The 25,815-nt window shown below is 44.2% G+C and overlaps 1 protein-coding gene across 1 annotated transcript; it reads left to right on the forward strand.

Annotated features, from left to right (window-relative positions):
- On the forward strand, nucleotides 1–25,144 carry LOC115271232. The gene is given in 5 exon segments (XM_029911878.1): nucleotides 1–772; nucleotides 775–1,892; nucleotides 2,910–3,207; nucleotides 7,522–7,680; nucleotides 24,993–25,144. Coding segments are annotated over 5 exon segments (2,499 nt in total).
- Nucleotides 25,145–25,815: the final 671 nt, after the last annotated feature.

Consider the following 25,815-nt stretch of genomic DNA (forward strand, 5'->3'; position numbering starts at 1 on the left):
ATGGCCCTTCTGAGTGCTGAAAATCCTCCCCCGGCGCAGCCGGAGAGTGAGAGGAACCAGCTGCCGGGGGTTAACTCTAAGGTCTGGGCTGAGGAGGGAGGCTTTGCTCGGGCTCGAAACGCTCTACCAGTGCATATTTCCCTTAAGGAAGAAAGCCGCCCAGTCCGAATTCGACAATACCCCCTTAAGTTAACCACTCGGATCGGGTTGAAGCCTCTGATTCAAAAGTTTTTGCAGTACGGCTGGCTAAGGGAAGGCACTTCCCCGTACAATACTCCGATAATGGGAGTGCCTAAGCCTAATGGGCAGTATCGATTGGTCCAGGACCTAAGACAGGTTAATAAGTTAATAGAGGCCCCCTATCCAGTTGTCCCAAACCCTCATACTATCTTGGGCCAAGTCCCCAAGAACCACAGCTGGTTCTCTGTAATAGACTTAAAAGATGCTTTCTTCTCTATACCCCTTGATCAGGAGTCTCAGAAACTGTTTGCCTTTGAATGGGAGGACCCAGATACCCATTACAAGGCTCAGTATCTCTGGACTGTTGTCCCTCAGGGACTTACCTGTGCACCCGAGATTTTCGGCAGCCAGCTAAAAAGAGATCTTGCCCCGTTCCTGGCTAGACACCCCTCGTGCAACATAGTTCAGTATTGTGATGATCTGCTTTTAAGTACTGAGACAGAGACAGCTTGTAGAGAGCAGACTATAGAACTCCTTAATTTTCTTGGAGCTCAGGGGTACAAGGTTTCCAGGGGAAAAGCCCAATTGGTTAAACAGGGTATCATCTTTGTCAGGGACGTCGTAGCTTGGGTAAAGATAGGATCCAAGTTATACTCGAGAGCCCTCGACCCCAAAGTCCCAGAGAGTTGAGGGCTTTCCTGGGACTAACCAGTTTTTGCCGGCTTTGGATCCCTGACTACGGAGGGAAGGCCAGACCACTATACGAGTCCCTTACTAAAGAGGGTCTGCTCCACTGGTCATGGACTAAGGAAAAAGAAAAAGCATTTCAAGAGCTTAAAAAAGCCTTAGTTCAGCCTCCCGCTTTAGCTCTCCCGGATTCCCGGAAGCCGTTCACCCTATACGTTCACGAGAGGGGAGGGGTGGCATCTGGAGTCCTGTGCCAAAGGTCGGGACCGACCTGGCGACCTATAGGTTATTACTCAAAGGTATTGGACCCGGTTGCCAAAGGCTGGCTGGCTTGTTTACGAGCCGTGGCTGCGACCGCTCTCCTTGTACAGGAGGCTGAAAAATTAACCTTGGGTGGGGACACTGAGGTTGTGGTGCCCCCTGGGATACCCCAGATACTGGGAACAGGAGCCGGGGAAAAGCATCTAAATCCCAGTCGGCATACTAGATATGAGGTGGGGCTTTTGTTGGCCCCTAACCTGACTTTCAAGACAGTTAGTTCCCTCAACCCGGCTACCTTACTGCCTGATCCCCAAGTTCCCTGTAGAACCCGCCCTACTCATGATTGTATTGAAGTCTTGCAACAAGAGACTAAACCTCGCCCTGATCTCTCAGATTTGCCCTGGCCCAATCCCGATATCGAAGGATACGTTGATGGATCTAGTTATGTAGAAGATGGGAAGCGATTTACAGGAGCAGCCGTCATAGTTAAGAGTGGAAAGGTGTACAAGTTTAAGCTTAGCCCCAATTTATCTGCCCAGGCGGCGGAGCTGGTGGCTCTTATTGAGGCTCTCCGGTTGGGAACTGGAAAAACTATGAATGTATATACTGACAGTCGTTACGCATATATGGTGGTGCATGCCCACGGAACCCTGTGGAAAGAAAGGGGTTTCATTACGGCTTCAGGCCAAAGAATAGCCCATGGGACCCTTATTAAGTTATTGCTTGAGGCCCTGATGCTCCCCCTCCGGGTCGCCGTGATACACGTGCGTGCACATGGGAGGGCCCCTGAAACTGAACAGCGTAAATACAATCGATTGGCTGATCAGGCCGCGAAAGAAGCCGCACAAGGAGGAGCCACGTGGCTTCTCTGGGTCCAAGATACAGGAGTTAAAACCCCTGCTCCCCACTATACAACAGAGGAAGTGTCCCACGCGCAAGCTACAGGGGCCCAACAGATTCCCTCTGGGTGGTGGAAGTTGCCAGGGGGGGAGATTTTTGTACCTAGACCAGTACTCCAGGAGATTCTCCGATCCTTACATAAGGAGGGACATTTGGGATCAGGAACTATGGTCGATTTGGCTACCCGGTCCCTTAGGGGATTGGGTATACATATGGAAGCCCAAAGAATTGTTAATAACTGTTCTATTTGCCAGCGAACAAACCAAAAGGGGTGCGGCCCCCCCGCCCCAATGGGAGGCCGGCCCTGGGCTGCCTATCCTTTTCAAAGGTGGCAGGTGGACTTTGCTGAAGTCCCCCCTTGTAGGGGCTATAAGTATTTGCTTGTTTTTATTGACCAACTTACTGGGTGGGTAGAGTGTTACCCTACACGACATTGTCAGGCACGGGCAGTCACCAAAGCCCTGTTACATGAAATACTTCCCCGCTTCCATCTCCCTGAAGTAATTGAGTCGGACCGGGGAAGCCATTTTATCTCCCAGGTGGTTCAGCAGGTGTCGCGGGCCCTCGGTATCCAATGGAAATTGCATACGCCTTGGAGACCGCAGAGCTCGGGCCAAGTAGAGAGAATGAATAGAACTCTCAAAGATACTCTCACTAAACTGTGTATGGAGTCCGGTTTGAAATGGCCTGATGCTCTGCCACTCGCCCTTACCCGCATTCGGAGGGCCCCGCGTAAGGGTCTGAAACGTTCACCCTTTGAACTGGTCTTTGGGTTCCCTCCCCGAGTACTCATCCCGGGGTACCGAGAGGATGTAAACTGGGAAGTAGGGAATGACTCCTTGTGGAAACAGGTTTCTGCGCTACAATCTGTTTTGTTACAGTTACATCGATACGCGGCGCCTTTCCAGACCCTTCCCTTGGATCAACCCGTGCATTCCTTCCAGATCGGTGATCAAGTCCTTATCAAAAAGTGGAAGCGTGATCCCCTCACGCCACGGTGGGACGGTCCGCACACTGTATCACTCATCAGCCAGGCCGCCGTTAAGGTCCTCGGGAGCGACAAGTGGACACATCATACGCGAGTAAAGCGGTTTCTGAATCCAAACCCGGAGAGCAACACAACTGAAGAGGACAACAGCCCTCTGTCCGCTCCGGCTCTGGAAGCCCGGGACGGCACAGGTGAAGACTCCACCTGGGAGTACCAAGGACTAGAGGGACTAAAGGGACTGTTTAGAAGAAAGGGACAATGAAACTATCCTTTGTGTTTCTGTTATGTATATTCAGTTATTCATATGGTTGGAAAAATAGGTTTTTGCAATTAGGGGAAATAATAGCCAACTCCTTTAATCTTAGTAACTGTTGGGTGTGTGGAGGCCCAGGAGGACTGGATGAATGGCCTTGGGTAGCCCAGCTGTACTAGCCCAGCTGTACAAGTGGTGGCTCAGTAATTTAAGTATAGTCCACAATGGGACAGGAGTCTGGGCTGAGGATGGTAGTCCCTGGCGACTCTATTCCTCTGGAATTGGTATTCTATGCCTTAACCGGACAAGGCAGGAGGGAATATACGTGGGGGAAAGCAGGTGCAAGTGGACGCTATCCCCGGGTTTTGATTGTTATGACTCCCGCTGCCGGCCAGAAGACTGTTCTAAGTACCAAGGGCGATGGAACCAAACCCATGTAAGGCTCACTAATAACAGGTGGGTAAAATGCTCCTATCAGCAACTTACGGGCAAAGGTTGCAATGCAGTAGGTCGGGATAAGTTCTTCAATACCTCAATTTTAAGTTGTCAGCGGGACAATACCACTAGTAAGGACCACGTGGTACGGGGCTATCAATGGGCATGGCAGCATCAGAATGGAACTCGAGTATGGGGTTTCAGCCAGTTCTGGTCTAGCACCAATCAGCTAACATGGGGCTGCGATTGTGTCTGGAAAGCGGGAGCTGGGGCATGGAAATGTAATTACTGTGATCCTGGTGGGAAAGTAAATATGGTGGGAGGGCCTTTAGGTGTGGGTAATTACCTTTATTTTGAACAACCTAAAAACGATGAGACCTGGGATGGCCCCTTTGCTAATGGAACCTGGGCCTTGAAAGGCCATTATTGGATCTGTGGATCCTATGCTTATCGCAGATTGCCTCCAAACTGGTCAGGAATATGTTACGTAGGATATATTAGGCCTCTATTCTTTTTACTACCTCAAAACCAAGGAAATAAGTTGGGAATTAAAGTTTATGATGATTTAATTAGAGAAAAACGGTTTGTGGACTCCACTTTGACTGCCGGGAGTTCCCAAACTTGGGGAGCTCAGGAATGGCCCTCTGAAAGGATCATCAAACATTATGGACCGGCCACCTGGAACCCTAGTGAGCTAGTAACAGGGGCCAGGGAGCCAATCTATAATCTAAACCGAATCATTAGGCTGCAGGCTATCTTGGAAATATTAACCAACCAAACAGCCACAGCACTGGACCTTTTGGCCGATCAATCGACTCAAATGAGACATGCAATTCTTCAACACCATATAGCTCTTGACTACTTGCTAGCAGAGGAAGGAGGACTCTGTGCAAAACTAAATGAGTCTAACTGCTGCTTACAAATAGACGATAATGGCCAGGCAGTAAAACAGTTAACAAAGGAAATGAGAAAGATAGCCCATGTCCCAGTACAGACCTGGGGTGGGTGGGACACAGATTGGTTTACCTCCTGGCTGCCACAATTGGGATGGCTACGAAAAGGTTTTCTCCTTTTTATATTCTTTGTTACCACCCTATTAACGCTCGCTTGCTTTACCCCTTGCTTGGTTGCGGTAGTTCGAAGACTGGCTAATCAGGTTACATATCAACAAATGATGATATTATATCAGCCAGTAGGGACTGAGAAACAAGGGCCATAAGCTCTTAAAATGCTTTTAAGGGGGGAGATCTGATGGAAAAGGCCTAAAGATCTAATGGAAAAGGCCTAAAGATCTAAATAAAATTAAGGACGTGCATTTAACCATGTCAGCTATTTGCTAATTGGCTCACTTGGCTCACAAGTATATGCAGCTGTTTCTCCAAGATATCCCCAAAGTATTTAGTGCAAAGGGTCAAGGAATGTACCTTGCTCTCCCTTCAAAATGACAAATGTATCCGCAACAGATGTCTCTTGTATCTATATGTATCCTGTGTAACCTATTATCTGTAGGTCAGCGTAATGACGCAAAAGAATGAAGGATAAGTTGTTTGTTACTGGTTATAAAAAGGGCCTGTTCGGCCATGTAAGGTGTGTCTCTCCTCTGGCATTAGCCGATGAGGGCACCCGCTCAGCTGACCGATTAATAAAGGACCTGGTACCCGTCTTTTTGTCTCTCCGTGCCTCCTTGGTGTAATTAGGTAAGCTCCGGGGGGAAAACGGGCCCTATTTGGCTAACACCTTTTAGTGTTTTTGTGTGCAGAAATACAAAATATACCTCACGGGCACAAGGTTCCTGTACATGGGCATTCTGAACCTGTTTAGAGATTTAAGAATACAGCTTCTGAGAGCTTTTAAAATCCATCCCTTTCTATAGCAGGAGGGCTGCTAGTCCATCATTTCCTTCCATCTCACTTCAACTGGGGCCAGGATACTTTTTTTCTGACTAACTCACCTAATCCATCCCATAATTATAGAGTTAAGAGTCAACATGTTATCCCCATGGAAGAAATAAGGTAATTTATTTATATGTATCTGTGTTGGTACAGCATATTAGAGCTGGTAGCACAGGGCCCATGAACCAAGAATCCATGAAAGGTTTGGTGACTTATAAAAGAGAGCAGTTTTTTGTTCCACACTCAACTCCCCTTTATGCATGACTGTGAGTTGAACAAAGTATTTTGTGCAATGTTGGTGCTTGTTAATTAACAGGCAGTATTCTAAAGAAGATTAACTGCTGAGAAGTATAGCTGCCTAAACCAAAAGGATGGTGGAGAAAAGACCAGGAATAAAATCCTGGCCCTATTGAACTCAGTAGCAAAACTCCCATAGGCGTCATCAGTCATAATTTAACCCCAGGATTAAAAATATGCAAGCAGCATGGGGTACCTACCTTATCCACATTTAAAGAATTGCTACTATAATAGTATAAAAGCAATGTAGCCCACCACAGTGTAACTACAGTGTTTGGGTGCTATTATGATAGAACACAGTATTAAAAAAAATAATAATAACTAAGAGATCACACAGATACAGAGTGCACTATTCTAACTACTTAGTCACCAAGTGCCAGGTTTGAATAGTTTGTGCTCGCCACCAAACTAGGAGGGGTTGAACTTCAAATTGGGACACAGCTCAACTAGGCTCCTGGTCACTGTCATACCATCTTTCTGTGATATTGCAACTGTTCCAGAAACCATTCTGACAGTGGGATTGGTACTCAGAGGAAATCTTGCCTGTGTTATTGGGCAGAGAGAACCCCACCCAACCCTTGTAAAAAATAGTCGTAAAACTTTTCTTTAAAACAAATAAATATGGTATATTTCCTGTCCAAATCCTACAGCTAGGGTGGAGGGAGATAAGGAGACTCCTGGAGAGACAAATAAATCTCCTCTAAAGTAGCAAAAGATGTAATTGGGTGGGGGAAAGCTAATAATCTTTGCATTCAAGCTCTTTCCTGGCTGTGTTTGAGTTTAATATAAGCAAGCAGCATAGCAGGGATTACAGAATTCTCTCAGTGCACTGGAAGGACAGGAATTTTTCTTTTCATACATCATTTACAAGCAGCTGCAATGACTCCACAAAGTCGGTACAACTCCACAACACTCAGAAGCAGAATGTATGAAATTTTGAAAAAGGATATTTTGTGCTGTTGTTTTTAAATGAAAGTTCTGCATTGTCACGCTTCAGCTGTACTGGGAAGGAATCAAAGGGCCAAGGGAAAGGGGGGTTTTGTTTCTTTTTGAATTTTAATGTCTTGCTTTCCTGTCAATTACCAATGCTCTTTGGCTATAGAAGACTGGCACATATGCAGATAGGGGGGTGATTTGACATTTATTTAGTAAGTGCCCATTTTCTACTGAATTGATGTAGGAATTTCAGCAGTTAGCACTAGAATCATTTGTCAAAATTTCCAAGGGGATTGTTAAATGACAGACGGCCATTCAGAAACAGATCTCTCTCCTCATTCGCTCAATCAATACCAAGAAAGGCTTGACTTGTGCCCCAAAGATGTAGGCACTATAGCACTCTTGCGGCTGTCCCTCTTCATTGCTACCAGGAACGCATTGTCATCTAGTGCTCAGCCTGGAGAGATGATGGTACAATAACACCACGGAGATACTAAATGTGTGAGGCAGGAGGAGCTACTAGGATCCTAGCTGCCCCAAAAAGGAGTTTCTGGAGCTCTCTGTCCTCCCTCCAGGCAGAAGCTGCACCACTCTATAATGCACTTAGGGATCTGGAAGAAATAGTCAACAAAAAGCAAATGCATGGGGATCTAGAAGAAACAGATGACAGATTCTTGTCCCCATGGCAATAGGTAATGGGCCCACTGGATATGCGGAGCTCCCACATTGTGGATATAAATCTTGGAGAAGTGAGGAAGCAGAGGAGAAGCAGAAAGAACCAAGCAAGGATCGGAGCAGAGAAGGAAGTAGAAACTGTCAAGTAAGAGGAGACTTGGCAGAGAAAAGAGACAGTAAGTAAACCAGGACAGAAGGAAGAGGAGAGTCACGGGTACATACAGAGAGGAAGGCAGTGGCATTGGAAGCCTGTGGGGAAGCAAGAAATAGAGGTGAGAGGGAAGAAACAAGAGAGAAAGGAAGCAGAGGAGGAAAATGGAGAAGAGTCAGAAAACATAAGATAATTAATAATCCTTAGCACTTGTATAGGGCTTAATAATTCCAAGTCACTTTCAAACATTAGCTAGTGAGTTAGAAAGAGAAGCAAGACAGAGATGGGGGAGGGGGGAATTTATCTTACCCTTGTCCATCACAAACAGAAGGTGCTGTCTCATGAGGAGCTCATCAGGAAGAGGATCAGAAATTGCCCTAATTACATTAATCAGCGGGCTGGGAGTGGGAAGCTACAAAGATATGGTTTTAAATGGCTCTTTTTGCATCTCATCAGCTATAGCTATGTCTTCAAGCCTGTGGAATACAGAGTTTTCCCTCCCTACCCCCAACTATACACACTTTACAGTTTCATGGTTTTGTTTTCATCAACTTCCGATCAAAAAACCTTCAGAAGCTTTTCCCCACCTGTCACCAGCAAGTCTGAAATAGCACTACCACTATCTTGTCCCTCTCCAGAAATCCCTGAGCCTTGGAGAAATGGGCTTCATTTGAGTAACTCTCTTCTTCCTTTCCTTTTTGCTGCAGTCCAGCTTGGCACAATTTTGCATCACCATGTGACACTGTGAATCATCATGATAACTGATTCCAAAGTTGGTGAGCTCCTCCTCCTTTTCTGTGCTACTCCAAGCCTTGGATACCTCATTTCACTACCCTAGGTCTACTTGAACTACTGTACTGTCTACATAGGACAAGATTCTGTGCCACACTCATGGATCCAGCCATATATTAGCCTATTATGTAACTGTTAATTATCATTAACTGCAGTCAGAGTGGTTCTAAGCTGCATGTGATGTGCTGAATCTAAGGAAGTAAAAAGATTTTATTTTGAATGTGATAAAAACCTGTCTATGTCTTTATTAAGATCAAAACAGTACATGTTGCTAATTTTGGAACAAGCTACTAATGCTACTTTGTCATTTCAATTTTCCAGCCATTTTGTTCTCAAATTGGTTGAAGTTTCTTTTCCCTGACTCACCACTTTTGACCACTAATGTATAGCAAGTTCCAAGCCTCCTCAAAGTCAAATAGGATAAACACAGGGGCAGATCACCAAGGAGAGATCTAGTCCAAAAGCTGGATTTTTAAAGGTACATAGGTGCCTTGAGATGCAGGGCGCTAAAGAAAACAGTCAATTTGAGTTAGGCACCAAGGTGCTTTTGAAAAATCACACTAGGTGCCTGATTAGGCACCTTTAAAAATCTGGCCCCAAGTGTGACTTACCGGGGTGCGATCCAGACCAGTCGGGGCTGTGTCACCCTTGTCCTGCAAACTGGGGTGCCTTTCAATGCCTTACTGTTGTAGCTCCCAACAAGGACCACTCACAAACAGCTTGCCAGCATGCTAATTCATTCTCAGATGTCTTTGAGTGACTGCATCCTGCCAGTCAGACACTGGCTCTCAATAGTCCCAGATTTTCTCCCAGAAATGTTGTGACGTTGCAGTCTATATGATTTTATAAAAATATGCTAATGAGTGTGAATATAATGTAACTGGAATATGCTTCATGCAAAAGGTCTCTTGTAAGGTATCATAAGAAATCTTATAATCTACTGAGTGTGGTCATCCTATTTGTATAAATGTATCACTCTTGTATCTGAAACTAGAAATATGAAATATAACTCTGAGGTCCTATTTTAGTTATGCAAAGTGTGGGCCATTAATGGTGGTTTGGAATCTTAATGGCTCCCATTAACCAGGACAATTGACTGTAGATGGCTCTGTTTTACTTGTAAGTCTTCCTGTACACCTGTGTGCTGGTAAGTGGGTAATGAAGTCTTAAAGTGACATGTGATCATGTCACCTGAACTGGAATCCATCTTTAACCTGGTGCTTTTCCATTTAGAAGGAGGGGTGGGAACCCAGAGGGACAAAGGATTCCCACCTTATGCAAAAGATATATAAGTGGGTGGAACAAAATAAAAGGGTGGCCATCATGAGAAATCCCCTAGCTACCACCTAAGCTGCAACAAGGGCTGTACCAGGGGAAAGGATTGTGCCCAGACTAGGAAGGCGTCCAGTCTGTGAAAGAAACTTATTGAAACATCTCTGAGGGTGAGATTGTATCTGTATTCAGTTTTATTACTGTACTAGGCTTAGACTTGCATGTTTTATTTTATTTTGTTTGGTAATTCACTTTGTTCTGTCTGTTACTACTTGGAACCACATAAATCCTACTTTCTGTATTTAATAAAATCACTTTTTACTTATTAATTAATCCAGAATATGTATTAATACCTGGGGGGGTGGCAAACAGCTGTGCATATCTCTATCAGTGTTATAGAGGGCGAACAATTTATGAGTTTACCCTATATAAGCTTTATACAGGGTAAAAAAGATTTATTTGGGGTTTGCATCCCATTGGGAGTTGGGCATCTGAGTGTTAAAGACAGGAACACTTCTTAAACTGCTTTCAGTTAAGTCTGCAGCTTTGGGGCATGTGGTTCAGACCCTGGGTCTGTGTTGGAGCAGACTGGTGTGTCTGGCTCAACAAGACAGGGTGCTGGAGTCCCAAGCTGGCAGGGAAACAGCTGTTAGGGGACATGGTTCACACCTGGGTCTGGGTTTGCAGCAGGCTAGTGGGTCTGGCTCAAACCAGGCAGGGCACCGAAGTCCCAAGCTGCCAGGGCAAGAAAGCAGGGGCAGAAGTAGTCTTGGCACATCAGTTGGCAGCCCCAAGGGGGTTTCTGTGATCCAACCCATCACAAATGTATGTCTTGTACTGCCCAGTCCTCTTCTGAACAGTCCAAATATATTAAGTCCATTAGTCCTTTAAGGGAATAATATGCAACTTCCCACTTGAAATGGAGTTACCTGGATACTCCAGTTTAAACAAGGTGGATTAGATAAAACAAGTTTATTAACTACAAAGAGATAGATTTTAAGTGAGAATAAGCATAGGCAACACAGTCAGAAGTGTTTACAAGAAAAATAAAGATAAAACACTTTTTAATGCTAAACTTGACAGACTGTATGAGGTTCAAAGCATAGTTTTTCATCACATGCTTCCAACCGCATTATTAACTAAACTGTCCAGTTAGGACCCCTCTCCCAGAGTCCAACAGCTGTTTCTTTTGTCTTCTAAGGTACAAAGAGTGAGATAAAAAGGGAGAGAGAAAAGATTTTGGGGGGTGTCTGCCTCTCCTTTTTATAATTTCATTTCATTTCCCCTCTTGAAAAGTATTTCCAGCTGAGAAACAGGAGACAAAGAGTCTGGGTGGAAGGATGTTCCCTGCTGGTTTTTTTCACCTGTGTGAGCTTCCTTTGTTTTCTCCCTTCCCACTTGATGACTCTGTTTACTGCTTAAATGCAAAGTAAAGCATGATAGGTCTGTTTGTTTGACCAGTTTTGTGCTATGTGAGTCTGACCCTGGATTTTAAAATCATACAGAGGAATTTTACAACTTTACACAATGCTGCTACACACATTTTACCATGATATTACTGATCAGCAAGTTATGAGTTTTCAGATACTTCACAAGGCATATCTTGTACAAAGATTATTACAATAGTGTGTAGGGTGTGAATACAGGGATGCATTCCATCACACCAAGCTACACCAGAGTGGCATCCCAATCTCATGGACACTACAAGGTTTTCTTTATGGGCCTGATCCAAAGCCTCAGTGGAGTCTTTCCGTGGACTTCAGTAAGCTTTGAATTAGGTTTTTATCAATCTATGCCTAAAAGAAGCAAGCACTAGCATCATCTGTGCAGCTCCAGAGTCACTGGGCCATCATCTGTCAAGAGAAGACCAATGTTAAAGAACTGTATTAATGCTGCCTAGCACCTTGAAATAAACAACCATAGCACTGACTTGGGAAAAAGTGGAGTTAAAGTAGAGGACTGGGAGTCAGAAATCCTGAATTCCAATCCCAGCCTTGACATGGCTGTATAGCCTTAAGCAAGTCACTTCACCTCTCTATGCCTCAGTTGACCCAGCTCATCAAATGGTATAATAATGCTGACTTGCCCTGCAAGACAGAGCAGGTTAAATTAGGTTAATTAACCTCTTAGGCTGCACCTGAAGGAGAGTCAGGACTGGGAAGGCTGATTTATGATGGAGCCCAGCTGATAAGGAACAGGTGGGGCTGGTATAAAGCCTGGAAGTTGGGAGCAGAAGGGGGTTGCAGTGAAAGTAGTCTGCACTCATTTCCTGGGAGAAGGGAGGTGTATTTAGGGCTATGGAGTTCAGTAGTCTGCAGTCCCTGTCTGGGAGGAGGGAGTTTGGACCAGTAAATCCAGAGATGGGGGAGCTAGAAGATGTGGGAAAGAGTCCAGGGAAAAAGCAAGAGAGTCTAGGAGAAAGCAGACAACAGTTGCTAGACATAGGCTCCCTGGACTGGAATCTGGAGTAGAGGGCAGTCCCGGGTTCCCCTACCAGTGGCACAGAGTGGGCAGTGGAGTAGAAGACTGCCTGGGACAGTTGTCAGCTAGAACTCTGCTATCCCCGAAGGGAATGACTATAGTGAGCTGGCTGGAGAGCCCACCCACAAAAAGAGAGCACTCAGTGCTGCAGCAAGAGAGAGGTGGCGGGACATGTAAATGAGTCACAGAAGTGGGCATCAGACCTGGAAGGAGCTAATTGCCCAGAGAAGCCAGGAAGAGCCACCCTAGGGGTGAGAGGACCCCAGGACATGGGGTGTTGTGAGATTCAGTGAAATGTTTTTTGAGAAGTGCTCTGTGCTATCTAAGGGTATAGTATTATTTTTATAGCCATTAAATGCTCAAGGGTCCTTTCCCTTCCCTCTTCCCCCAAATGATGGGTTAGGAAGCTACTACCGACAACCACTCAGTATTAAGAAACCTCCCACCCTCATCAGTATGAAACATTCTATTCATCCATCTCTATGTGCAAAGATAGATAGCTCACTTGTATTTGTATTTTTAATGCTTGTTAAAGATGCTGAGCTAACAGCTCGGGAGGCCACTGCTTTAATCCACTGGGCATGGCACAGACATTGGCAATGCAAATTTCCTTCACACCGCCATGCTGGTACACTTCAGCTCTTATCTAGAGAGACAACCTTTGTTGGTGACAGAGTATTCAGTTCTACACTGAGCTCTCACTTGAGATGGCCAAGAAACGCACCAGTTAACACCAACTGTTGTGGTGATGTTTGCGATGTGGACATTTTTTGTCCCATAAAGACCCATAAATGTAGTTCACAAAGGCCACCAAGCAACAAAGCCTTTTTTCCAGGCCAACCCTGGCTGGATTTGAACCAGGTGGGTGAAAGCTAACAATTCCCCATCCCCACCAACCCATATTTATTATTGTGAATTAGCAATACTTAATCAGGAAATAGGTGTCACAAAATACAGCATAGAAGTTAAATCTACATCATATTAAGATTCTTGCAGTCCTAGTTTGTGCTGTTCTTCGCGTTTGTTATTGTCACATAAGTGGGGTTCTGGTGGGTTGAGCATGCACTCTAAAGCACCTTCCCTTCCAACCAACCCTCTTCTTTGTGCCCATAACACATTTCCTTTATTCAGTTCTATAACTCTTTTGGTTAGGAGGATATATTTTGGCAGTGCCAATATTTATAACAATATTTCTTTGTCTATTTTGCAATGTACAGCTATTTGTTGAAACAAGCTATTAGCAGCAATAAAAAGATGTGGAACTAGAATAATTTGTCTGGAGTTCACTAATGTGAAATACCATCTGCAGTGTGAAGTAGGCTAGGAAGTAATAGGATACCCACTGCTTACATTGGCTCATAGGTGGCAGCAAAATCAATTAGCTACTTCTACCCATAGGAAGTTATTGACTTTTAGCTACTTTAGAAAGAAATGTGTCTTTCAGTTGGTAAAGCTACAAAATGCATGGCTCATGCTGTGCTGCAGGAAGCTCCTGTGTGTGCCTTATACCCTAGCTCTCTGCAAATGTGTATGCCTGGTTATTTTTTTAAAAGAAGCAGAAGCTTCACTGCTACAGAAATACCTTCTTCACTAGGGTTGCTAAATTACACTCATGTCTGAAGGTACCTAAATTACCAGGTGGCAGTACAACCTACCTCTAATTACTATTTCATAAAACTCAGCACAATTTCTAATGAGTAGTATGAAGTCCACTGTACTGTGAACAGTGGGGAGTTGGGTTTTTTATATATAGACACCACCCAAGCTACTAATTTAACACAATATGATCCATACACTGTGAATCTGGCACCATATCAGACAAGAATATGGGACAGAAGGAAGGAGGCCAAAATATTACAGCATATAGATCAATGCATGTAGAGGTAGGAAGTCCCTGAACTCGAACTCAACTTAATACGCTGCCTCTCACCTTTTGTTGTTTTATGGATGTTTATGATACTAATTAAGCTGAGGTCTGAGCTCTGCACGGTAATGAGGATCTTCCCCCTACTGGTGTCAGAATATCTGTTGGTTTACTGATACTTTAAATAAAAGCAGGTTGGGGACTGACTAGTGGAAATTGACTAGACAGTGGTGCTTGAAGAAGCTAATTTACAGTGGAAGTGGGCTTACTTTTGAAGATAGTGAGGTTTCTGAGTGGTGGGATGGTTACAGACGCTTGGCTGGAGGCAGTGATTTGTGTAGAATTCAGTAGATTGGAGTATTCTTTGGACAAGTCCTCAGTTTCTTTATGTAGCTTATATTCCTGTTTTTCAACAAAAGAATACAGCACTTGATTAGACCATGGAAAGAGATTTTGGTTTGTAGGCTAAGTGCTCCATGCATTAAGGCAATTTATGTCTGGGTTTTTACCAGGGAGCACATTGTGTGTCTTGTATGTTCTAATGCAAATAACTTGCATACGTGGGTCAATTTTCCTACTAAGTTTTCTGATATCTAGTAAACCAGTTTACATTTTGTAGAATGTAGTTGGGACAGGTTTGTGTTTCTAAGTGCTTGTGGTTGACAAAATTTTAATTGAATATATGATGAGTGTTGTATTAAGTAATTATTTGAACCCCATGGCAATGAAAAACTGAATTCCATTATGCTCTGGTATTTTACTTCTGATTCAGATGTCCCTGACTGCTCTGTGTTTTGAATACATGAAATCATATTAACCTTGGCTTTGATATCACAAATTAACCCTGATCAGTACTTGAATGGGAGTCCTGTGAGGTAACTCCACATTGCTGCAGGAAGAGGTGTTGGTAAGACATTGGAGGTGATGTCTTTCAGCTGAGATGTAAAACCAAGGTGCTGGCCATTTATCATTAAAGAAACTATGGAATGTCTCAACAGTAGGGGCATTAACCTTGATGTCCTGGCCAAATTCCAGTTTTTGTATTTACTTTCTTCATACCTGAGTTCCTCTTGCAGTTTCCACAGTATGTGATCTTCATCTTCTGTCTCCAGCTGTTCTATAGCATTTCAATGCTCATTTAAACAGATGCTGTTGTTTACCCTAGAGCTGGCTGCATTTCAGTAGTGAGGGAGTATATGTAGTTTGTAAGCCCCTTTGCAGTAAAAGATGCTATATATGTGGAATATATTAGAATTCCTTAGTCTTAGGCTAGAATCTGGATCTCCAAATTGGTAAGATAGCCCACCAAAGATGCTGATATACTAATAGTGACTTTTTTTTTTTTTTTTTTTTTTTTTTATGTTGGTCATTTTATTTTTTTTTTTTGTTTTTTTTTATTTGTGTCTTTTTTTTTTTTTTTTTTCTAACTACTCATTCCAATGGAGAACACTTTATATCCAAATATCTGAAGTGAGAGGCCAGCTAACAAACAGGTAATTTATTACAGTACTATATAATGACTAGGATCAAGTGTTATAATTTTAGGAGGACTTGGGGCACATTGGCACAGGATCATACATTCTCTACAGTTGAGAGGTAGAACAATATAATAGCAAAAATGAGAGATATGATAAATGGTGGAGACTGAATGACTGAGGTGTGATATGAAGGAACAAGAGATGGAACAGAAAACAGTATAATGATATGATAAATAGATGGGCTAGGGTATGGGGAAGCAATAGGGAATGGAGGTTTTCATCAATATGTCATTGGTTCAAATCCAGACAAGAAGCCAAATTCTATCCTGACATAAATCCCATTTAACCCCATTGACTTTGATTAGTAGAATCTGGCCTCAAGTCAGTGATGATTCAAATTCATTAGTGGGCCTGAGCAAATAATTGATAATGGGTGAATGACTTTTCAGAGTTCACCTGCTTTTCGATGCATAGGCAGATCACAAACTCCTGATTTATTCATTATTTCCAAGTTAAATAACTATCCCTAAGGGGGGAGGGAATCCATTATGCTTTGACAGCTTCAGTCATTACAATCTGATGGTTGTGTAGTGGCCTATATGAAATAAAGAGGAGCATAGGAATTTTCAGATTGGTGGCCCATCTAGTCCAGAATCCTCTCCACCTAGTCCAGTGGTCAGTGCCAGCTGCTTCAGACAAAGGTACAAAAAACCCTGCAGTAAGTAGTTATAGAATAATGTCCCCCTAGGGAAAGTTTCTTCCTAACCCTCATCAGTCAGATGTTGGCTTATGCCCTGAAGCATGAGGGATTAGTTATGGAATTTTCACTAAAAAGGAACAGAATTGCTAACAGTACAATTTATTTTCTTACTGATATATTAAGGCCTGGTGTGAATGGGGTGTCCACTCTACACCAGCTATGAAGGGGTTAAGGTGGCTAGATGGGCCAGTTAACTACCTGGGCCGCACCTGGAGGAGGAGTCAGGGAAAAATGAGGACTAATTAAAGGGGGAAGCTCACCTGGAGAGGAACAGGTGAGGTTTGTATAAAGCCAGGTAGCTGAGGACAGAAATGGGCTGCAGGGAGGAAGTCTAATGTAGAATGACTACATTGACACTAGGGAGAGAATGGAGGTTGGCCTAGAGGGAAGGGAATATGTAGAGGAGGATGGAGAGAGGCTATGTAGGAAACAGTCCAGGGGGAGGGATAGCTCAGTGGTTTGAGTATTGGCCTGCTAAACCCAGGGTTGTGAGTTCAATCCTTGTGGGGGCCATTTAGGAAACTGGGGTAAAAATCTGTTGGGGGATTGGTCCTGCTTTGAGCAGGGGGTTGGACTAGATGACCACCTGAGGTCCCTTCCAACCCTACTATTCTATGAAACAGCAGCAAGGTGTGGAACAGTGCAGATGTTACCTGCTGGTTGTAGGGTCCCTGGGCTGGAAGCCAGGCCGGGTTCCTCTAGCAGCCCCTGGGGAATTGTTACTATTGAGGGGCAGTGCACTGGAAGACTACTGGGATGGTTGGTACAGAGAGACTTTGGTACACAACCCCCACCCCCTAAAGGGGAAAAGTACAGTGACCTGACCAGAGGGGCAAGCCCCAAAGAGGGAGCTGTCAGGTCTCGAGAGAGGGAGTGAGCATCCACAGGAAGGGCCATCAGACTGGCAGAGCTAATTCCCAGCTGTGGCCACAAAGAGGTACTCCAGTGTTGAGTAGGGCACCCCATGGCCTCCTGATTCAACGTAAGTGCTTAAAAATTAAGCAAGTGATTAATTTCTGAATACGGATAGATTAAAACATGTGGTTAACTGACTTCCAGGGCCTATCAGAAAGGGTAACAAATAAGAATGATAAGGGAATACAAAAGAGCGAAGGAAAAGGTTTATATGCCTGAGTTCAGTTCAGTTTATAGCCTTTTCACAAAACTATGATCATAATTTGCAATATTTTAGCAGTGTCACTACTGGCTAGTCATTGAATGAACCAGGCAACTGAAATACCCTCTCACCCTTACAGAGATGAGCCCTACAGGACAGGATTAAGGCATATGGAGAACTATCTATTGCTGATGCCTGTTAGACAGTTTTAAATGGTGAATCAGATTTAGCTTGGCCTCAGGTCATTTCAAACCCTGATCAAGTTACTGCATTCCTCTTCTCCCCCCCCCCCCCCCCCCCCCAAATAATACATTCTTTCTGCTCTTAAAAATGAGCTACAGCAAACCTGCCAAACTGGCAGGAGACAGAAAAGAAACCTTAATCAATATTTCAATCAGCCACCTGTGGGTGACTGAGAATTGGTAGTTAAGGGTTCTCTCAGGTAAATAAAAACTCCTTGCTTTCTTTCTTTGAAGAAAGAGCTGTCAGAAAGTTTAGCTTCTTGGGGAATTTATTTTCATGTATGAGCACTAATATTCTTCTGCAAAAATCATCCCATGTGAATTTAGTCTTCGCTTTAAAAATAAAATAAAACCTACTTAATTTTGATGTTAGATTTAAAGGGAAAGATGGGGGGGATGTATCAGATTTTCAGCTGGTATAAATAAATGGAGCTCCATCAATCTTTAGTGGAGCTATGCTGACTTATATCAGCTGAATATCAAGTTCAGATTCTTGCAGGGGAAAGACTGGCTTCTTCACGGGTTGCACAATGACTCTCATCTCTTCTCCTGAAAATTGTCCTTCTACTGTCAGAATACTCGACTGCTTCAACTTCACTGGCTTGAATGGGGTTGTTATGGTGTAACTCTGCAGAATTTGCAAGAGATGCATACACCATTTAAAAAGTCATCTGCCAGATAGCACACAGTGATAACTGATGGCTGGATGCACAAAAGAATGTAGGCATTGTCACACCCCCAGCACCATCTCCTCTTCTGGCCATATATTGAATGGGACCCGCTCTGGACCCTAGGTAGAAGATAAGTGTCTGGATGCCTAGAGAGAGGCAGCAATGCATATATCCAGAGGCAGGTATATAGGCACCTAGGGAACTTTTACCTGAAAAATTAGACACCCGTGGCTGACCCTTGCCAGCTGACTCAGGCTTGGGCTAAAGGGCTGTCTAACTGCTGTGTAGACATTTGGGTTCAGGCTGCAGCCCAAGCTCTAGGACCCTCCCATCTCGCAGGGTCCAAGAACCCAGGCTCCAGCCTGAGCCCAAACATCTACACCACAATTAAACAACCCCTTAGCCCGAGCAGCTTAGCCTGGTCAGCTGGTGTGGGCCAGCCGTGGGTTTTTAATTGCAGTGTAGACATATCTGCAGATAGCACTGCATGGTAACTACTGGCAGTTGATGACTGTTTAATAGCAACCGATGTACCTCCAGTCTACTCTGTTTTGTTTAAATCAGTCTCACTTTCAAATCTTAAACTACCATACTGTACTCCAGGCAAAGGATCATTTACCTCCAGATGCTTTGGAAGACTTTGTTCTGGAAAAATTGACTGGCTCATCCTTTGAAATCTGCCAACAAAGATAATTACTGAATGAAGCTTCAGTGTTCTATCCTAGGGAAGCAAAGCCACTCAATAGCACCCATCGGGGCAAAACTGTTACAGCTGCCTGTAGACAGGAACAGAGAATGGAGAGTATCTAGGGCTGTGATCCTGCAATTGACAGTGTGTACGTGGGTGGCTGTGCCAGCACAGAGCCCCATTGCAGAATCAGAGCCTGGGCGTGTGAAGACTGATTTTACTTATTTCCTGATATTCATATGAGACTATTGTTTGGCATATAGCACTTGATGATTACATCGGTAAGCAGAAGGTCAGAGCGACTCAGAAACAGGTACATGCTGTGTACAGTCTATTTCATGCCTCTCCAGTCCAGTGGGGATTTGTCCGGCATAAATGTCACATTAACCCATCCAAGGCTACAAGCACACTGGCTTACGGTGATTCAGCTAACTGCAGCAAAACTGTTTTCATGCTAACAGTGCAATGTGTGCCTGGGATGAAAAGAGTGTCACAATAATATTAACTCATTTATCCACTGGCACTTTGACGATGTAAAGGTAAAAGCAGTCATGCTATGTGAATTGCTGCACTTGAGCATGGTGGAAATCCATTTGTTTTTGTGTGTTGCCGTACTAAGGGGTAATTGCTATACATGTGTTTAGCCTGTCTCTAGACATTAGATAACAAGTTCACTCCAGTCTGGATCCCTAAATCCACTTAAAAAACCCCACCACCTTTTATTATTTTAATAATGGTGAAAGATGGTAGGAAATGAGTCTGTAAAGAGGTGGAGTTCCCTGCTTTGCTCCGAACACAGCAAGCAGACACTGGAAATGCCCTGTTCGCCTCACTTCCCCACACCACCCCTCCATTGCTAACTTTAAATACCAATACAATATTATTCCCAGCATACGTTTCTCATAAGCTTGATGTACCTAGGATTTTCCCAGAGGGACTGTCTCTGTCCCAGCCTGTATTTCCCTCTGCCTCAGTGAGACATTCCAAACCTTCATAGCCTAGATGACAGCTATTAGAACCCACCTGACCTGACATCAGTGTGAGTCCGCAAAAATAACTGCATCTGGTATGCAGGTATCCAGCCCCCCACATCACAGTGAGTCAGCAAAGAAAATACCCTGGCTGTAGGCTTGTAGGGCCTGTGACACTCTTACAGGGTCCAAACACAAGCTACTGATTTTCAAATACCATGTATATATGCATAGGGGGAAATTACCCACATATATGATCATCTCTTGTGTAATTTACCATGGGATTTCAAGGTTTCCATTGCAGCTCAGTTAGAGGTTCTAGTGGTCCCATGGTAAATTTCTTGTGGGATGTTCACTTTTTTTCAGGTGACACTCCGAGCCATATTACCCCTTCCGGTTTTTTATTTTAATCTTCCATTCCAAACACAGTACTCAGACAGGCTAATGTGAACAAAAGGAATTAACTCTCTAGTCATTTTTACTGCATCATTTGTATGTGACAGTCAGCTGATAAAGTACGGTATAGAATAAAGAGAGAAAGGATGGAGGAGGAGATGGGTTCTGAAACTGATTTCTCCAGTGTTTAAAAAACAAAATGAAGAAAACCTAATTTGATCTTCTTTTGGTTTGTTCATTCTTGATTGTTTTTGTTTTGTTTTTTTTTGCCGAGGCAATTTGCTTATCAGTGCACGTCATGGCACTGGGTTTTGCCACTATATGTCTGTAATAGTGTTTGGCTATAATGACCCTTTGATCTGAAGTTAAATATACATGTAAAGCTTTTAGTTTTACCCTAACTAGGTCTTTCACTGGTAAAGAGAGCCTTTTTTCCATAGTCCTGCTGTCTGCCAGCTGGTTGACAGAGAAGGGGAGAATAATAAGTTTTAATTATATCTCCCCAAACAAGCAGTTTTGAAAGCAATGCAGGGATTACATGAGAATAAAATCCCTTCAAGCATTAACTGTCACTGGTAAAAGGATGTTAGATATAATCCTATAAGGTTAGATGTCCAGACATTCTGGTTAAACCAGGACAGTCTAATTTTTAATTTAACGTTCTGTCATCCTGATTATTTTCTTCGGGAGGCTCATGTGTCATATTTTCCTTTGTGCCACACTCAAGAGTGGCACAATCATGAAAATAACACTTTAAATCATCATGCAGCTTTTCTCCTCCAATTACACCAACCAGCATCACATGTCAAAATGCATCGCACATCCAAAGGCAGAAGAATTATACATTAGAAAGGAATAGATAAGCAAGACAACAAAAAGAGTAATAAGGAAGAGCGGGAGGAAATAAATCCAGATCTATGCATGTCCCTTTTGCAAGGGAAGATGCCTCTGACAGTACAGAGTATACTTTTCATTTCACATTATGTAGAGCTTGAACCAAATCCATTCCAAACCCCTTCAGGTGCTGTCCCCTCTAAACACTAGGCTGTTGGCAGGAAACTGGTACATGAATGCCAGTGGCATATCAGATAGAGGGCATGATTTTTTATTCCTCCTATGAGCTTTCCAATTCCCTCAAATAACAGATGGGTGAACCAAACCTGGTGGAATACAACAAGGACTAATCCTGTTTTGAGGTTCAAAAAAGTTTGATCACATTTACAGAATCTTTCCCGTGCCTCTGCAACGTCTGATTTGAGGCAGGAAGTGGAAGTATTGGTTGAAAAAAACCATGTTTTTTTCCAGCTGGAACGAGGCTAGTACTGTAACTCACGGGAGAGAAGCTGAGCCTGTGTGATCTCTAGACTAAACAGATTCCAAAAAGCATCTTAACTTCTCAGGGAGTTTCTGATTGAGCCAGGCTTGAGACTTTTCCCCTCACGTTCCTCCACCCTCTCCAAGGGTCTCGACCTGTGAGCTGCTGAATGCTCTCCTTGCCCAAATTCATTGGCAGTTTAGGGCACTCCTCTGTCTGGAGTGGCTCATGACTGTGAATGCCTACCTCCAAACTGGTGGTGTGTTCTATAACTAGATTTCACCAAGCTGGTAACAAATATGAACTCCTGGATCACTATACCAGTTTTACCATGGAGTCACAGACAGTCCCCTTAGGCTCTCCAGCCTATCTTGCCACCCAGACAAACTGAATTTTGTGATAAATCAAAAATCACACCACATTAGACTTCTCCCAGTCCCAGAGGACCAGTCACTTACCCCAGATCGACTGGTACTCTAGATCTCATCCAAAGACAATGCTGGCAGCCCATTCTATAGTAAGCTAAGTGTAGGTTTATTAGCTAAGAAAAGGAAATGAGAGTTATTGAGAGGTTAAAGCAGGTAAAATATATTAAGAGGTAAATAGCCGTTTGTAACTGCAAATGGTAGCAGTTTCCCAAAAGTTTTTCAGGGCTACCCAGAATAACTCTTGGGCTCTCTGTATTCTCGTTCCATTATTCTGCCCTGTTAGAATTCAGACAGGCTAGAGATAAAGGATCCCTCTTTGAACCCATATTTATAGTATCTTCAGACAGAAAGCAAGCTGACAGTCTCTCTACCCCCAGGGGTTTTTCCTTTCATGCCGATGGGTGAGGAATGCACTTAGATTTTTGGCCTCTTCCCATATATGTAATGGCCACTTACTTTGAAATTAGCATTTTCTGTTAAAGTCCTTCATTAGCATTTCACACAATTTCTTTGATGGGTAATTTAGTTACAGGAGTATTTACCATGTAAATGTTTATTACATTATGACAAGACAGATACATGAAAACAATGCAAAGAACATCCCATTAGTTTTCATGAAGTTTAAACACTCCATTCACTCTTCTACATCTAACCATTACTTTGAACTACACAAGTGACTTGACCTGAATACACTCGAGCATGAGCTGGTCAGCTAGTGTTATACAGTGTTCTAGAGACAGGGCCGGTGCAAGGAAGTTTCGCACCCTAGGCGAAACTTCCACCTTGTGCCCCCCCCACAGCCCTGCGGCAGCTCCCCGCCCCTGCCTCCGCCCTGAGGCACGCCCCCCCGCGGCAGCTCCCCCCCTCTGCCCTGAGGCGCCCCCCCGTGGCAGCTCCCCCCCCCAGGAGCCGTGCGGCAACTCCCCACCCCAGCTCACCTCTGCTCCGCCTCCTCCCCAAGCACGCCGCCCCCACTCTAATTCTCCTCCCCTCCCATGCTTGCGGCGCCAAACAGCTGATTGGCGCCGCAAGCCTGGGAGGCGGGAGAAGTGGAGCGGCCACTGCGCTGGGAGAGGGAGTCTGAGCCGCACGTGTCAGCGCGCTGCCGGCAGCCCAGCCCAGGAACGCTCTAAAAAAAAAATTGGGGGCACCGCTTTTTGGCGCCCCCAAATCTTGGCGCCCTAGGCAACCGCCTAGTTTACCTTAATGGTAGCACCGGCCCTGTCTAGAGAAAATGAAAAGGATTATATAAGCAGTTGACTCTAAACCAAATAGCTGTTCTCTTTGAAGCCTGAGTTTCTTTAGTGAAAGATTTCAATATCATATATCTAGTTCTGTTACATACATGCCGCTGGTTCATCATCTCTTCATCCAAGTCAGAACTTACTTCTGTGGTTCATCTATAGTTTTCCAAATACCCATAGACTGCATCCACAGAACCTGATCCTCAGCCTTCCTACTAGGAAGGAGAACTCCTTGAAGTCTTCATTAGTATACATCTCTTTGGATGAGGAATAAGTCTCATTCTTAGGCTGGAGCCACACATTGTCTCTGTCATGCCCATGCAGCCCCACTTACATGTAGGTATTAAACAATGCACAGTTTATTTTTAAAAATATATAATCTAAGTGCGTTATTTCAGGAGACTCCTCTCAGGCCTCCCTTGTCAGAGAGAGAATATTGTTCCGAGAAATAAAGATCAGATGTGAGCAGAACATTATCACTCTGCGGAGAAAAAAGAACTCTCTAACAGTAGGTAGCATTTCTGACTGGCTCCTTATGAGCCAGTAGGCAGTGACACTTGTGTAACTCCCTCACCTCCTCTCTCTTGGAAACTCCTGATCTTTAAGCACGCATCCATCTTTGATCTAAGAAGGGTGTAGTAAAGAGGGTGTTACATTAGTAAAGCAATGGAATCTGGTCTTATTTCATACATATATAGAGCTCCCACTGATGCTAATACGTACTCAGGGCAGAAGTATGCCTTCCCATGTACGAGTACAAATGGGAATTGAAGGAGCTCTCCCCACTCCTCCATGGGGGCCAGGCTTCCATAATCTTGCTGCCAGTCCTGGGGAGTTCAAGGTGGATCAGGCTCTTGTGCCAGTGCTTACAGCCTTCTGATGGCGCGTGCATGGATGGGGTATGGTGGAACAATGGTCTGTCCTATTGCCTTGGGTGAACACCAGCTCCTGCCAAGGTTTGTCCAATAACCAGAAGACCTTATGCCTTTAAGGTATAATGCTTTCAAGCTGATGCACCTGTGTCTTCTACTGCCCACCCCTGATGCCACTCAGGTTCACAAGAGGCACCACTGAGCCCATAACAAGAGAATAGACTCTGGTTCAGTCCCATCCCCCCCAATTTCCATGTTTTGCTATATGAGATTTAATCAGTTTGGTGTCTTGCCACCACTTCTGATCATGTTATGTGTGTCAATGAGACAAGTCTCCTGAGCTGTCCAGGCAGATGAAGTCACAAAAATTAGCAAAAATGTCACACTTTTGAAATGTTTAAATTCTGAAGTTTGAGACCTTTATCAGTAGCTGAAATAACAAGGTAAACCTGCACTGGGCCTACAGGTAGCTGGGCATAACCCACACCAGTGCCCTCCACTGACCTCCTTACGCAGGAATGGGGCTCAAGGGTCTGTGAACCAGCTTCTGCTTTCAGTTACATCTGTGTAAATGCACCATAACTCCACCTAAGCCAGTATAACTGCAAGTAGAATCTGGCCCTTTGATTCTATTTTAGTTAGTGTCTTGTGAGCTTTATCTTTGCAGATGTTAGTAGGCTGGGATTGATCCCATTTATTACAATGGTTCTGGTATTCTTTTTCCCTGTGAAATTTTCTGGTTATAGTTATTTCTGGATATGCCTCTGGGACCGAGAAATACAAATTATTACTTATGCCCCTTGAGATGATGGAGGTGACAAGATCCTCTGGACTGGATGGTGGAATGTATATGGAGCTGCGGGCGCTGCTGCATACAAATAAGGGTGAACGGATTTAGCGATAAGGTGGAGCAAGACTCCTAATCAGTCACTAAGCACTTTCGCTGCAGTAAGTGTGGCCCCATCAGCCCTGCTGCTAGTAACTCAGCTGCCGTGCTGCTGGCTGGGCGTTGCCTTCAAAACGGATGCCTCATCTGCATCCCACAGCCCCATGCCAAGGTTGAGGGAGAGTCCTGGGGCATAGTCAGTGAGGATGTTTTTGTGAACCTTTAAGTATGAAAGGCACTATTCAGAAAACCACCACTGATTTCTCCAAGCCTCAGGCTGGACTCAGGCACAGCAGTTTGAATAACCACCAGCAGCTGCTCCCCTCCTGGCCTTGGCTCAATCTTCATTAAAGGCAACGGAGGGAGAAGAATTAAGTATCACTGCAGGCACAGATGCATCTACTCTTTCTTCCCCCTGTGGCATTGCCACTTTACCACTTGCTAAATGAATAGCCCCTGCCGACTCCTTTCCCCTTCGGTGAAATAGGCAAACAAGAGGGACTCGGATTCTGCTCCTTATCCCAGAGCAAAACAAACATTCAAACTTCTTAAGAGCCAACCAATTAAGGGAGGCAGTTAATGGGAACAAACCGGAGCCGGCTTTAGTGGCTTGTTAAATCTGGATTATTAGAGTTTTCCAAGTTTCCATCCGAGAGAGCGAGCGCACAGCTCCTCCCTAGCTC

Source organism: Terrapene carolina, unplaced genomic scaffold, assembly GCF_002925995.2.
Source record: "Terrapene carolina triunguis isolate 2854851 unplaced genomic scaffold, T_m_triunguis-2.0 Scaffold131, whole genome shotgun sequence".
In the NCBI taxonomy this organism is placed as follows: Eukaryota; Metazoa; Chordata; order Testudines; family Emydidae; genus Terrapene; species Terrapene triunguis.